Source organism: Notolepis coatsorum, assembly GCF_963971535.1.
Source record: "Notolepis coatsorum genome assembly, chromosome: 3".
Taxonomy (NCBI): Eukaryota; Metazoa; Chordata; class Actinopteri; order Aulopiformes; family Paralepididae; genus Notolepis; species Notolepis coatsorum.
The window spans coordinates 36,618,937-36,635,047 of NC_140167.1; the positions used below are offsets into that span (position 1 = coordinate 36,618,937).

At 43.1% G+C, this 16,111-nt stretch overlaps 1 protein-coding gene across 1 annotated transcript; it reads left to right on the forward strand.

Moving 5' to 3' along the window:
• Positions 1 to 482: 482 nt before the first annotated feature.
• aldh6a1 (aldehyde dehydrogenase 6 family, member A1) lies at positions 483 to 16,109 on the forward strand. Its single transcript, XM_084310751.1, has 12 exons — positions 483 to 631; positions 2,289 to 2,330; positions 2,482 to 2,556; positions 3,500 to 3,661; positions 7,890 to 7,968; positions 8,381 to 8,683; positions 9,557 to 9,678; positions 10,794 to 10,983; positions 11,485 to 11,666; positions 13,628 to 13,807; positions 14,666 to 14,764; positions 15,119 to 16,109. Exons 1-12 carry the CDS (start codon positions 593 to 595, stop codon positions 15,221 to 15,223), a joined length of 1,578 nt encoding a protein of 525 aa, XP_084166877.1. The 5' UTR covers positions 483 to 592; the 3' UTR covers positions 15,224 to 16,109.
• The last annotated feature ends 2 nt before the right edge of the window (positions 16,110 to 16,111 follow it).

The window sequence follows — 16,111 nt, forward strand, 5'->3', positions numbered from 1 at the left end:
ATTACCGTAAACCTGGAACTAATCGCGCACTCGAAAAACAAGAGCGGCTGGTTTGACCACGCAAAAGCAAAAGACGGCTGCAGTCTAAAACGTGTTGTTGACACTACAAGAAGTCGCTGATCACACTGTGCATATTTCACTGCAATGCGATATTCCTTATCTTCTATGACGTTGCATGTTTTTTATGTCGGCGTGTGATGTTGAAGATCACCAGTCTCTACAACAAAGCGATGCGTAATTAGTTACTTAATTTGCAACATTGTAGCACTTTAGCGTTACCAATGTCAACATCCGTGACAGAGATTGACATAAATTATATCCAATAGTTACCTACATTTTTCAAGTAAGGAGGGATTTCTTAAACCTCGAGTAGAAATTGTCCAATGAAAGCCTCGAATCAAAGCCTGCGTATGGGAGTGTCTGCTGGGAACAAATAGTATTCGGACATATTTTTCTTTAGTGCCCGCCCACTTATAAATCGATGTAGGCGAAGAAGCAAGTTGAGTGCTGTCTTTTGATCACTGTCCTATCCAGGGGGTTGGGGAATACTTAATTCTGGATACATCTAATAAATAAAATCAACATTTCCATCATGGCAACGTCTGCAATGAGATCACTGCTGAAAAAAGGGGTAAGAGTGCTCGACAAAAGAAATGTCAGTCTACTTCAACCACAACTTATGACGCTTAGTGCTTTTGACAGAACATTGTTTACAAAGAGATAGGTGCCATGTGGCTGCAGGATTTAGTTCTGGACTCTTCTCTGTATATTACTAAATTCTTCACAAATGGGGTTTATAACACTTTATATCTGCTGCTGATGTGAATTCCATTGCATATTGCATCAGTTGGCTGTATAACCATCTTTTAAATGACTGGTTTGTATTATGTGACAGTGTTGATGACACCCGTGCACACAGGTTTACTTTCATATATATTTGTGGAATACCTCACTGTTTAGTTGAACTCCTGTTTAAGATTCCGTTCACACTCTGCATGCTTGACTTTGAACCCCTCACATGTCCTTTCAGCTGCACCATGGTGCATAATACTAGTTGCACATTACTCTTGACCAACCTGGTTTAGACCCGACACTCCTGTGATTAATGGATTACCAACATGCAAACATGTATAACATCTTGCCCATTTAAACAATGGACGGGGACTTCAAATGCTGGGTGATCCCAGTTTCTAGTGACACAAGTACTGAATAAACCTGCATATGGCCCCCTAAAAAAGTGCAACTCATTGGTTCATAATGTACAAATATATGAAGCCAGCACTCTTGTCCTGCAGTTCAAAAGAACACAAACATGTTTCTGCCCTTACTAGTTTGTTTGTTTTAACATACTGAAGTCTAATCAAATCTTTTGACCTGCGGATGTGTTCATATACTTGGGTGTAAAACCTGAATCACTTACTATTAAGAATGAGCCAGGATCTGCATCCTACTTTACTGTATGTCCCTGCAGGACTCCCTGCCTGTAAAAGCTGAAATACTCTCAATGTTGTAATTTGGATGGTTCTGGATGGTGTAGTTTTTGCATTGCATTCTAAGCACCTGTTATGCCACATCAATGTGGAACGCCCTACCCAAAGCTGTAAAGGAATGTGAATCACTACCCACTTTCAAAAACACTCTCAAAAAACACCTAAGGGAGACTGCAACTCGAAACTGGCCCCTGTAAATGTCCGAACACAACCCCCTCCAATGTACAGTAAATTACCAAGTATGGTCTTGTCAATAATCCAATGTACAGTGTTGTTTGTACAGTTGTACAGTGTCCCCCACCCACCCCTCCTACCCACCCCCCCCCCCCCCCACCCACCCAACCACCTCCAATGTACAGTCCCCACCCACCCCTCCTACCCAACCCCCCCCCCCCACTCCTACCCAACCCCCCCCCCCCCCCCCCCCCCCCTCCTACCCCCCCCCCAACCACCTCCAATGTACAGTCCCACCCCCACCTACCCAATCCAATGTACAGTTTCTACGCCTAATGTATATACTCTTTTCTTTCTGGACTCTTTTTGTATCACAAATACAGTACTGTAATTGCAAATCTGGTATGTCATAAATGTATAGATGTAGCAGTACTGTCTATCTGTATGTCATGTATGTCATATATGTTACGATGAATTGGAAATGGGGGACCCTGGTGTAAACAAGACGAAAGTCTTTCTCTGGTCTGCATCCCCTTAACAATTGTATGTATTGAGCTGTACTGCACTGTACCCATTCTGCAATCTGTTAATAAAGTTTTCATTCATTCATTCATTCACCTATAGGTTCCACTCCAAGTCGGCCGCATGTGTTACTCCTCCTCAGTGGTAAGTCAGTAAAGACAAATGTTTTCTTTTTATTGATATCAGTGTCAGCAGGTCTTGTTCATCACATTGGGCTTAACATCAGATGTGTTACACATGGCATGAATGATTTAATGTAGTGGAAAAACGGATATGTATGTCTATCTCCACACAGCCCACCACTAAGCTGCTCATCGATGGCAAGTTTGTCGAGTCCAAGACTTCAGAATGGCTGGATGTACACAATCCTGTAAGTATTCCACCTAGTCGTCAGTTGCGTAATAGCGCTCTCGTTTAGGTAACCTCGTTAAGCAGTTCAGTAAGTGCACTCTGCTACCCGGCACATTTCACAACAATGACCAGACATCGTTCAGATCAGTCATGTGCAGCATAATCTACTGAGTTGCTTAACCAGTTCACTCCTGTTTCAAATTACTTTGATATCGTAATGTTCAGATGGGTACAAATTAGTTTCCCTTGTTAAATTCACCAAAGTACAGAGAACGGGCTGTGTTGTTTGAACAGACCCACATAGCCTTCTAATTTTATGCAATTAGTCAGGGACAGAGTAAAGTGTTCCTCAGAATAAAAACGCGTTTTAATTACAAGGCACGCATGTCCTTTTATCGATCAAAGGTCAGATAATCTTTGTTCAATGACTTGGCAACCTGTGTTCCCCCAGATAAAAAGGGTAATCAGTCATTAAGTAAACCTTTTATAGTGCCATTTGATAAGTGCTTCACAAACACCTCACGATAAAACAAAAGAGAAATAATAAATCACAAATGCCTACATAACCAAAAAAATTCGAATACAGAACATAACAGCTTATAGAACACCTGGGAGGAGAGTGATATTTTTAGTAGCTTGTTAAAATAAGTGACTGAATTGGCTGATAAAAGCACAATCACGTTTTGATTCAGTGTTCTCATATCATGTTGAGTCAGAGAAAGCACACATACTGTAAACATTTCAAGCAATTTCTCTGGCTAGTTCTCCTCTAATAAACTCTGACCTCCAGATCCACAGATGTCCTTGGAACTCAGATAAACAACCAGAGAGCTAACCCTTTACACTTCCCAACTGAAACACAATAATTACTCTTTAGACCATATATAGTGTGAATTAGACCTTTTCTGATGTATCATTTTAGAAGCTTGTCATTATGCATTCTGTCCTCTGCTCGACCGCAGGCTACCAACGTGGTGATCGCCTGTGTCCCCAAGGCCACCCAGGAGGAGATGCAGGCTGCTGTGGACTCCTGCTCGAAAGCCTACCATTCCTGGTCTGAGACCTCCATCTTGGCTCGACAGCAGATCTTTCTGCGCTACCAGCAGCTTATCAAGGACAACATTGTATGTCTGATTTCAACTTTGTTGCATCTATTATATATATATATATATATATATATATATATATATATATATATATATATATATATATATATATATATATATATATATATAGTCAAGCGTTCCTTTATTAATCCACTTGGGGAAATTCAAGTGTCATGGCAGCGTGGGGGGGGGGGGGGGGGGGGGGTTCCAGGTAGGATAGGTAGTAGTAATAATAATAAAATATAATAATAACAACGTGCAAAGTAATAATGATAACAGTAGTAGTAGTGAGTGGCAGGATTCAATCAGACGGTAGTAATAGTGGTATACATGGTCCAAACCGTCGTAACACACTGCACTAGAGTCCGTGCAGTGTTTATTATTAACACATCAAGTGCCGTTCAGCAGGGGGCACTGTGGGCCGTGAGTGCCAGCGCTCTGTTCAATGGGTATAATGCCGGTGTTTGCCGTGCTAAAACTATATTAAATATTATAGCTATGGATCTAATAACATTGTCGATTGTCAGTGAGTTTCTTCCGGTCAACATGCAAAAAACATAATTTTTTCATCCGTACATTTCCGTTTTATACCGTGGTGAATATGAGTATAGTTTGAGTGATTCTGAGTAATCCCAGGAAAAGACGCGAAAACAGCGTTTTAGTGAAATTCACTAAACACGTTGCCATTCTTCGCTTGGATCAACAATCAATCTGAAATCAACGCTAGATTATCGGTATTATCTTTCATCATGCACGCATGAAAGGGGGTTTGGAGCGGGGTGCCCCTCCGTGCTGTTATCACTACCAACAGGACACACCACACAGTACACATACCACACTAACACGCTTCGATCGCGGGGAATAAAATATTGGATCAACGCAATATTGATAACGTATAGTCCTTACCTTGTCTCTGATGTACTGCAAAAAGAATAATCCAATTATCTGATCGCCATTCCAAATAACCACAGCGATCCTGTGTCCAGCGTTATCCAGCATTGGACATGAACGGGCGGGCGGGGACAGTTGTCGATGCATCTGTTGTAACGGCTTGTTTTGCCGGAGTGTTTATAACCCGCCGCAGCTCGGCCGCGAAAACAAACCACATCGTTTCAAATGGAGTGCAATAACGGCCGCAAGGCGTTAGGCGGCGGTATCGGACCGTTGCGGTCTCAGACAGAGTGCCATTCAGTCCTACAGCATAGCAGGATAAATTATGAATGGAAATAGCGAATAAAAGAAATACCGACACAGAAACGTAGATCTACGTTAACAGCACTGGATGTGTTAAGAGTCAGATAGTCCAAGTTTTCCAATCTGGTTTTAAATCCCTGCACAGCACAGAGTCGGCACTTTTAAGAGTTTTTAATGACATATTTTTAGCTACTGATTCCAGTGACTGTGTTGTCCTGGTCCTTTTAGACCTGTCGGCCGCATTTGACACAGTGGACCATGACATTTTAATTGCCCGCCTTGAACAGTGGGTGGGCATCAGAGGCATAGCCCTTGAAATGGTTCAAGTCCTACCTAGCAGATCGATCGTTTTGTGTCAAGCTCGAGGACTCCGTGTCCTCTACTGCCCCCCTATAGTACGGTGTACCCCAGGGCTCGATACTTGGCGCCGTCCTGTTCTTTATTTATTTATTGCCCCTTGGTTCCATCCTCAGAAAGCACGGCATTCCTTTTCACTGCTACGCTGATGACAGCCAGATCTATATGCCACTAAAAAAGTCTGGCTCCTTTTCCATAGAGCCGCTGACCAAATGTCTCGATGACATTAAAACCTGGATGGCATTGAATTTTTTAAATTTTAATGACAAAAAGACGGAGGTCATGGTTTTTGGTGGCCCCTCTGTGACCTCACTGCTAGATCTGGGTTCGCTGGCACAACATGTCAAACCGTTAGTGAAGAACCTAGGTGTAATAATCGACCCAGACCTTAAATTCGATAGCCAGATCAAGGCCGTGGTCAAATCGAGTTTCTTCCAGTTGAGGCAGCTGGCCAAAATTAAGCCCATCCTACAGGCGCAGCATTTTGAAGCAGTAATCCATGCATTTGTGACTACTAGGCTGGATTACTGCAATGCACTTTATATAGGGGTGAGTGGATCCTCAGTGGCTCGCCTTCAGATGGTGCAGAACGCCGCTGCACGTCTTTTAACTGGCACTTGTAAATATGACCACATCTCACCGATTTTATCCTCACTCCACTGGCTCCCCGTGCACTTTAGGATTCATTTTAAAATTATTTTATTTGCTTTTAAAGCTCTTCATGACCTTGCCCCACCCTACCTCTCTGAGCTGTTGCAGGTCTATACACCTTCTCGCTCTCTCAGGTCAGCTGACCAGCTGCTCCTAGTAGTGCCTACAACTAGGCGTAAGCTCAGGGGGGATCGTGCTTTCTCCGTTGTCGCCCCCAAAATGTGGAATGAGCTGCCACTGCAGATTAGGCAGGCCTCATCACTGCCCCGTTTCAAAGGCCTCCTTAAGACCCACCTTTTCTCTCTGGCTTTCGACACCATGTAGCTTGTTGATTTTATGATCTTATTGTCTTACTGTGTTGTTGTTTTATCGTTCTGTTACTGTGTCCTTTGCTTTTAAATATATATATATATATATATATATATATATATATATATATATATATATATATATATATATATTTTTTTTAAGTACTCTGATCTATTTAAATTTGTATTGCTGCCTATGTTTACCTATTTTTTTCTTCTCAGTTTTGCTACTCTTGTTTTTTTTTATCTATTTTTAGTGCTGCTTATAGTTTTTAATATGCTCCCTCTGTACAGCACTTTGTGCCCCTGTGGCTGTTAAAGCGCTATATAAATAAAGTTGGATTGGATTGGATAGTCCTAACAGTTCTCAAGTTCACCAGCCGTCAGCTCTCCAGCAATTGGCAACAGTCCATGCCCACAGTTGTGGAGCCTGATGGCTACCGGTACGAAAGACTGGCTGAGGTGGTTTGTGGTGTGCCGTGGGGGGTGTCTATGGCTATATATATATATATATATTATTCTGCTGTTTAGATTCAGTCACTTCCCTCTGTACCTTTTTTGCATCGTCACAGATTCAGCACAATATAGTTAAAATGTTTCTCTTAAGTCAAAATGTCCTTACTGTTTACATCTGATCCTATGTTTTTACTCATTAACTCATTCACGGCCAGCCGTTTTATCCATCCTTGTACTCAATGGGCCACGCTTTAAAAGATAGGGATTTTCACTGTGCGTCGCAGTGTTTGCAGGGCTATATCTATATTCTATATTATAGCTATGGAGACAATACTATGGCTCATTTGACAGTAACGATCCCTCGTCCAACATGTGAAAAATAATAATTTTTTTCATGTATACGTTAGTGTGTTATACCGTGGTGAATATTGTATAGTTTCAGAGTGATCCTGGATAATTCCTGGTAACTGCGTTATGGAGCGATATGTGAATTTTGCTGAAGGCGTTCGCGTTGCTCACCTGGACACGTTACTATTTCCAAATAAAAGGTATATAATGGGTATTATGTTTCATCATGAATGCATAGAGGGGGGGGGGGGGCGTTTTTTGATGCTTTGATCGCCAGCAACGGCATTCGTTTTGAATACTACATACGTTGATCGGCTGGATCGATATGAGATCATTGTAGGATCAAGGTGGAATTGACGTCAGATAGTCCTTACCTTTGATCAGGGTTATTCCAGAAAGAATATTCCAATTGTCTGATCGCGATTTCCAGTATTGATGTCCATCCGGTCTCTGACATGAAGTGGCACAAGATATGCCTCAAGTGTAATGAACGCGTTTCAAAGTGCTCGGATGAAACGATTTACTTGGCTTGGTCTAAATTCTCCGCCTGGACAACATTAGATGTGACACACAGTGTGAAATAAGGTTTCAAAGGGTGGGCGATACTGCCACCTAGCAGGATTCGGCCGGTATTGCACTCGGGGTCTCAGAATGAGTTCCAATGGTAACACAGAGGTCTGTGAGCCTGTAATGAATTAAAAAAACGAATAAAAGAAAAAACTGCCAAAACCCGACTATACTCGGGTATGGCGCTCAACCGCTGGCGAGATAACCCGACTTTACTCGGGTATGGCGCTGAATGAGTTAAACTGACTTCATGCTTCATATATTGTTGTACTTTTTCTGATGTCACTGTAATCCAGGTGACCTGAAATGTGAGGAACTAAGGTTGGAATTGAGGACTGATATGAAGATGTTCTTTTATATTTCAGAAAGAACTTGCCAAGTCAATTACATTAGAACAGGGCAAGACCCTGGCAGACGCAGAGGGGGATGTGTTCAGAGGATTACGTAGGTTACACACACACACACACACACACATTAACTGCTTCAAAGGGCAACATCTACTGTAGATCCCCTTTTCATTACTACGTTTCATATACACTTATAGATCAACAGAAATGGTTAATCAGTAGACTGCTTCTCTCTGTGTGTTGCTAGTTGAAAGAGCATGTTAACCCTGTGAATGACTGTCACATATAATATATGACAGACTAACCCATCCATAGCACTGTTACTCAACTACACCCATTCGTCTGGGATGCGTTTGACTATGAATGATCAAAATCTAAGTACATATCGTTGCATTTCTGCCATTATTTTTGTCAAGTGTTTTTTATTTTATTAAATCTTTTTGAGTGGAAGAAAAATCGTCCGATCCCATGTTTTGTCTCACTGGGCTTTTGTCATGTCCTCCCTCCAGAGGTGGTGGAGCACACCTGTAGCATCACCTCCCTGATGCTGGGGGAGACCCTGCCCAACATCACCAAGGACATGGACACCTACACCTACCGCCTGCCCATCGGCGTGTGCGCCGGCATCGCCCCCTTCAACTTCCCCGCCATGATCCCCCTCTGGATGTTCCCCATGGGCCTGGTGTGTGGCAACACGTACCTCCTGAAGCCCTCTGAGCGTGTGCCCGCCTGCACCATGCTGCTGGCTAAGATGCTGCAGGACGCTGGGGCTCCGGACGGAGTGCTCAACATCATCCACGGCCAGCATGACGGTAACCGAGCCCCGGTGTCACAGGCGTCGAATGGATGGGAAAGGGCCCAATGTTGTGTTCAGTTGTGATTGGAGGATCAAGAAAAGAGGGCAGGGTTTGAGATGGGTCAATTACCATGATACAGCCTGTTCAGTTGTGATTGGAGGATCAGGAAAAGAGGGCAGGGTTTGAGATGGGTCAATTACCATCATACAGCCTGTTCAGTTGTGATTGGAGGATCAGGAAAAGAGGGCAGGGTTTGAGATGGGTCAATTAAAATCATACAGCCTGTTCGGTTGTGATTGGAGGAGGGTGGGGTTTTGAGATAGGTCAATTAACACCATACAGCCTGTTCAGTTGTGATAGGAGGATCAAGAAAAGAGGGTGGGGTTTGAGATGGGTACATTCCAAGTGATTTCCATATCATTTTGAAAATATTGCCCATGGAAATTAACATTGTCTTATGTCTGGTCATGTGCATGAGGCGTCTTCACCGCCTCCCACCCCCTCTCCACCCACACACACTGTGGTTGGTGAATTTGGCTAATCAGCAACAGTCATAATTTTCACCTAAAAAGTTGTTTATAAACCTGACCTCTGTGGAGACCTCACGCCCCACCCTAACCTCAAAGGTGGGGGGAAAAAAGCTGCTTACATTTTGAAAGTTTTCCACAACCAGGACGTGGAAAGAAATCAGAACATTGCCACTGGAGTGCTGAGCCATCATAGGTGTGCCGGCAGCCAAACGGCCATTCAAGAATGATGACTTGAAAAAGGGAACGGCAGTCAATTTAATTTCTATGCCTGATATATGATATCACTGTGGGTTGCATCAACAGGAGATTAAGTGTAATTATTAATATCAGTTCCTCTGATTGTCTTTCTCTCCTACAGCCGTGAACTTCATCTGTGATAATCCGGCCATCAAGGCCATCAGCTTTGTGGGCTCCAACCAAGCAGGAGAGTACATCTACGAGAGGGGCTCCAAAAATGGCAAACGGGTACAGTCCAACATGGTGAGTGTGAAATGTCCAGCCCAGAATGAGGTTTTAGGGTTGAAATCGGAAAGATTCGTGTGACCCCAACATGTTGGGTCTCTCACATGAAAGATTACTGACATTAAGTGAGTGGAAAAACAACATATAAACATATAGAAATAACCAAATATTGTTATAGTCATTTTTGTTTGATTAGGAATCTTTCTAGGGACACCACTTTCATATGGTGACCAAACCCAGTGTTGGGACAGTCTGGTCCACTCATGAGTCCAATGCAGTGACTCTCAACCTTTCTTCTTGTTAATTTATTGATTGATTGAAAACTTTAATTAACAGATTGCAGAATGGGTACAGTACAGCTCAATACACACAATTGTTAAGGGGATGCAGACCAGAGAGACTTTCGTCTCGTTTACATCAGGGTCCCTCATTGTATGCCATCTTATGCCATGGACCACCATTTGATTGGGTTTTGTCTCTGGGCCAAGATTCTTATTGTTAGATATGATTCAGTTGAGAAATCCATAGCTGTCTATACTTTAGGTGGGGAGATAAGTCATTTGTATATATTATCTCATTGGGCTCTAACTTCTAGTCAATTCAATGGTGAAATTAAACACATAAACTATTTTCCACTTTTCTGGGGATCCCCTGGAACCCCAAGGACTCCTGGGAGTCCCCAGACCCCATGTTGAGAAACACTGTATGTTCAGCCAGGAGTAGTGTCTGAGGTTGTTTTCACAATGGCCAGAGGGTGGCAGCATTGGCTCACAAATTATTTCAAGATCCTTTTCCCTACTGTTGCTCCTCCTTATTGCCAACTGTACAGATGATTTGAGAGGCAGAGCAGTGCTTGTAGTTGGGCACCGCACCACCAATGTGAAATTGTGATTGGGAAACGATGAATGTTTCATCCATGCAACTTGACTTGCTCCTGTCCATTTCCTCTAGTAAATTGTAAGGAATGAACGGAATTACTTACTACACAAGTAGTGCGTCTAAAGATTTATTTTCGACTTCAATGCAATATGCAATCACATTGCATCATGTTCAGGGCGGTCATTTGTGACAGACCGATTTCTGTAATGTGGTGATTAAAGAGAAACAGGCTAACCGCTCCTCGTGTCTCATAGGGAGCCAAGAATCATGGTGTGGTGATGCCCGATGCCAACAAGGAGAACACTCTGAATCAGCTGGTGGGCGCGGCGTTCGGGGCGGCAGGGCAGCGCTGCATGGCCCTCTCCACTGCCATCCTGGTGGGCGAGGCACGCGACTGGCTGCCCGAGCTGGTGGAGCGCGCCAAGGCTCTGCGCGTGAACGCAGGTACCCCCACACCCTCTCGCCCCACCCTCCCTTCCCGATACTCCGCGAAGCCCCGGGGGCCTTCGGTTAAGTTCTGCTAGGGGCCACCCACACTGCCCTAACCACACCTCTCGCCTTTTAACCCTGCTATAACTTCACATTGGACTCAGCTGGGCCTGTCGAGTCGAGTCATGCTGCAAATTTGTGGCCAGATCTGCGGCGCTCCCGAGCTTAAAAAGTGGCTCAGAGCATCAGATCCTTTGAGAAAGGAAATTGATGTGGAGGAAAAGGATGAATGTGATTCACTCTCCCTATTTGCAGCGATATGCACTCTAATTTGTGCGGCTAAACAGGAAACCCCTAAACATCCACTTCGGAGGGAGTGCCTCACGGTGCCCCTCGCCCTGGCTTTTGTGTGTTTGCGGCTGGATGATTATTTGAATCGTCTGTTCTGTACTTTGCATCTCGTGCAAGTGCAAGTGTATGTTGCATCACAGCTGGCTGTTTTCTGGGGGCCTCTAGGGGACCAGCCTGGTGCAGATGTTGGGCCTCTGATCTCTCCCCAAGCAAAGGAGCGGGTCAACGGTCTGATCCAGAGTGGAGTGGATGAGGGAGCCTCACTGCTGCTGGACGGTAGGGACATCAAGGTCAAGGGTTACGAGAACGGCAATTTTGTTGGACCCACGATCATCGGCAATGTCACAGTAAGTGTATTTTCTGTAACGACCAAAACGTATTTGCCTCGACAATCACGGACTAACTTAACTTTATGGGATCAAGTGTTAAATGTGGTGAATAAAGTAAGATATAAATAGGAATGATTTATGTGATGATGGAGAAACTGTATGCACAGGTCAATACGCTGGCAGGCAAAGTTCATGTGTATACAGATGTACTCCACTCTATACATACTGTACTCCACTCTATACAGCCCACCTGTGCACTCTCCTACGCAGAGAGTTGGACGACGTTCCACTGTCAAACATCTCTGCCCAACCAGCAAATAAATCAACCAGTGCTCTATACTCGCTATACTACTTCCCATAACATATTAAATAAAATAATAAATTATATTATAGTCCCCCCCATATTTTCTGTCTCTTTTATAAATAAGAATCAGAAACAAGTTAAATTATTTCATTTCACAGCATCTGTGCAGCCTTGTTTATTCACTGTGTCCATGGAAGCGACAATGAACGCAGCCATAAAAGTATGGCTTCCTGAACCAGAAAAGACACGGCACTAATAGTCTGTTTACTTTTCTGATAACTTCATCACTGCATAACTCATAAATGTCAAGACTAGCTTAATTTCTGTTTATTAGTGATACTCTGTATACACCCAATTCAATATTTCTTTCAAACTCATTTGGTCGTGGATGTCCCAACTCCCGATTTGGTACAAATGTTTGCGCTCTTGGATAGAGGTGTTTCAGAGGCTGTGACGTACAGGCGTAGGGACAGCTCTGCGTAGGAGTGTGCCAACTTGTGGTGCAGTTATAGTAAAGCAAACATGAAGAAGCCTCATTGGCATTTAAAGGATTACTTCGCTATTTTGGACCTTAGATCCATCTACCATGTACCTGACGCATAGAGACCATCATTTCACTGACCGGTCCAGTATTGAGCTAGCTACAATTTCCCTGCAGGCTCTCACTGGGCTACAATAGCACATAATGGGAAAACGTAAATCCTTTGCAAAAACAATGGTAATTTAAATGTTCACTATCTGCTATTGTAGCGCAGTGAGAGCCTGCAGGAAATCGTAGCTAGCTCAATACTGGACCGGTCTCTATGTGTCAGGTACATGGTAGACAGACCGTGAATAGGGTCTAAGGTCCAAAATAGCAAAGTTATCCTTTAATGATGCATTCAGAATGTTGTTTAAGGTTCCAAGATGGACAAGTGCAAGTCATGTTCGTGACTAGTAATGTTCCCAACTTCCCACCTTTCATGCTGTGTTGAGGAATTTCATGTACAAATCTATGTGTCGGTTAATTGATAAAAATCTTTTTTATCACTTTAACTGAGCCTACACAAAGTGACACAAGGTACTCCTCTTGTTTTTGGAAACATCAGTACATCGGTCTGTAGGCCTGTGTTTTGAATCAATGTGAATTGGGAACTACCATGATCCTGTACATATTTCTATGCTGTCTATTCTCGTATTGCATTTTATTGTTCTCATTTATTCTTTATTTACCGATGTGGACCTTTTCAATTATCCATCCATTCAACCTTTATTTCATCTTGAAGTGCCATGACGTTGAGAAATACAACACATAATAAATACAAAGAAAACAATGTACAAACAGAAAGTCAATCAATTTAATCTTTAAAATAATTGAAAACAACTGCAGTCTGTGGTAAAATGGTTGGCTATTAAAGATTTAAATTGACAAATAGATACAAATGAATTGAGTTTTAAAGTACATTGCAAAACATTCCATGTGTCTGGGGCCCAGAAGCTAAAAGCAGATTTTCCTAATTCAGTGCAAACTCTGGGAAATGTAAGCCAATCACCAGAGCGAGTATGATCAGGTCCAGAGCTCCAATCCAGACATCCTACGGATGTCTGAAATAAAAACGATTTATCTAGCCAATGAAAGCTAAATTGCATCTGCAAGTCTGAGCTACACGTAAGATGTCCTCTTGTGTTCTCCCAGACCCAGATGAAGTGCTACACGGAGGAGATATTTGGGCCTGTGTTGGTCGTTCTTGAGGCAGACACCCTGGATGATGCCATCAACATAGTCAACTCCAACCCCTATGGCAACGGCACAGCTATCTTCACCACAAATGGTGCCACTGCACGCAAATACACTCACGAGGTGGATGTGGGCCAGGTGAGTGACTACAAGCTCCCCATGTATCCCCCCCACGCCCAGGAGAATGGAGACATTCACAACCGTCTGCCATGTCTATACAGCATCTCAAACAAGGAGCACATAACACCTCTGTTTGAAAACGTCCACACAACAATTATTTTCCATGGCGAGTATATAGCCTTGTTTGCTCCGGACCCAAAATATACAGTACGTGTTGGCATCCCCCCCTTGCCCCCGACTAGGCTACAAATAGCCACTGCAAATATGTGTGTTTTTTTTATTAATCAAAATAGGACATAGAAACATTTTCAGATTAGAGGAGGGGGAGACCTTCAAAGTAAGGGATTCCTAGGGTCCTTTTCTAAGGTTTAAGCATAAATATGAACAGCCTTTTATCCTGTTTGTTTGCCTGTGGGGCCCAGTTATGCTCTGTTTGCTGTTCACATGTCGGGGAATGCTGCACAGGCCATGTGCTGTACTCTCCAGCAAACCTCCATGCAACAAACACCTTTTCCCTCTCCCCACGTACATCAGGCCAAAAGGCCCGACTCTAGAAATTATTCCCGCAGTTTTAAACGGTTCTAGATGAACCTTGCCAGTTTCCAGTGCCTTCAAAAACAAAATGTTTGGTTTAATTATTCTTCCCCTTTCATTAGCGAATGCATACATAGCTCCCCATACTGTATGTATATAAGCCACAATTTTAGGTTTGTCTCGAGTGCCGTCATGTGTTTTTTTACAGCCAGGGGTGTAATCTCAACATCTCCGGTGACTTACTGTATATCTTACTCATCCAGTGGCTCAGTAGGCTATATGCAGAGCACCGCTGTCCAACACGTACACAAATGAACAGCAGAATCTTGTGGTGTATTGCAGGTTGGCGTGAACGTTCCCATTCCCGTCCCTCTACCTATGTTTTCCTTCACCGGATCAAGAGGCTCTTTCAGAGGCGACACAAACTTCTACGGGAAACAAGTGAGTAGCGGGGGGATAACCGCTGATCATCACGTGTCCAGGCGGTTACCGAGACCGTCTCTATGAATTTAAGGTCATAGATTAAATTCCTGCTGTAGACAAAATGTGTCCAATCCATCCCTGTTGAACTGTCCGATCTTTAGTTCTCTATTCCCTTTTGTGCATTCATGTGTACCTCGGATGCAAAGAAACAAACTGCTAATTACATATGGCAATTCCTAAATACATACATAATATGGCAAATGACTGGTTTCAATTCCCCAAAACATTACTTTTGGTTGAAAGTAACAACAAATGTAGTGCAGCATTTAGTCTTGATATAAATGTTTCTATTTTGTGTTTCTCTTATTACAGGGCATCCAATTTTACACGCAAATCAAAACTGTTACTTCACAATGGAAAGCAGAGGATGCCACCTTGAAAACTCCCGCAGTTACCATGCCAACCATGGGGCGCTGACTGCCTGGCGTAAAGACCGTCATTCCTCCCCAGTGAATTAAAATGTGGAAACGACTGCGGTCCCACACCCGCTAGACCAGCCCCACCCCCCCCTGCTCCTTAACATACAAGCCTTAATGCTTAGGAAGTGTATTGAAGAGGTTTTTATTTTTCTCAATGGACCATTACAGATATGTATATTGATATAAAATAGTTATACGTTTAATGCAGATTTTATACTAATTATATGTATTTAAGCCACTCTTGCTCTCTAAATGTACACCAATCATGGCCAGCTAAGATATTGATGATGTATAGGACCTGTACAGCTCAAGAAATATGTATAATGTTTCTAAATCTTAAGAGGCATTTCCTTTGCTATTTCTCCAGTATAGAAACTCCATATACCCAACTGTAGCCACTAATTAACCTATCTCAAACCCTGCCCTCTTTCCTTGATCCTCCAATCACAACTGCGGCTTGCCTCTGAAGCAACAGTTTTGATTGGAGGATCAAGAAAAGAGGGCAGGGTTTGAGATAGGTCCATTTAACATCTGAATGTATTCCACCAGGGACACATTATGTAGCTCCTCCTTTAGCTGCCAATCATGCATTGTGTTACCAGTAACTCTTATGAACATGTATTATATCTACAGTGTCAGCATTTTACAGTCATTACCACAGATAGCATTGGAATAAAGAGCCATCTGATTGTGTGTGATTGTGAGAGAGAAATCATATAAGCCTTGGTAAGTGAAGATGTTTAATGAAACCGAACACGCGCACACACACACACACACACACACACAAAGTCTTACACTCAAAGATACACGTAATTGAAGTGCTGTGGAAATGTTTGCAGCTGCAACAGCAGGCGTCATCACAGACAATGAAAGTGCTAGCGGAGCA

Excerpts from the sequence above, each read along its gene's own strand:
- aldh6a1 (XM_084310751.1), top strand. The coding sequence starts at position 593 with ATGGCAACGTCTGCAATGAGATCACTGCTGAAAAAAGGG. Across the intron at positions 2,557-3,499 it reads GGCTGGATGTACACAATCCT|GCTACCAACGTGGTGATCGC; the intron begins GTAAGTATTCCA and ends GCTCGACCGCAG. Across the intron at positions 9,679-10,793 it reads AACGGGTACAGTCCAACATG|GGAGCCAAGAATCATGGTGT; the intron begins GTGAGTGTGAAA and ends CGTGTCTCATAG.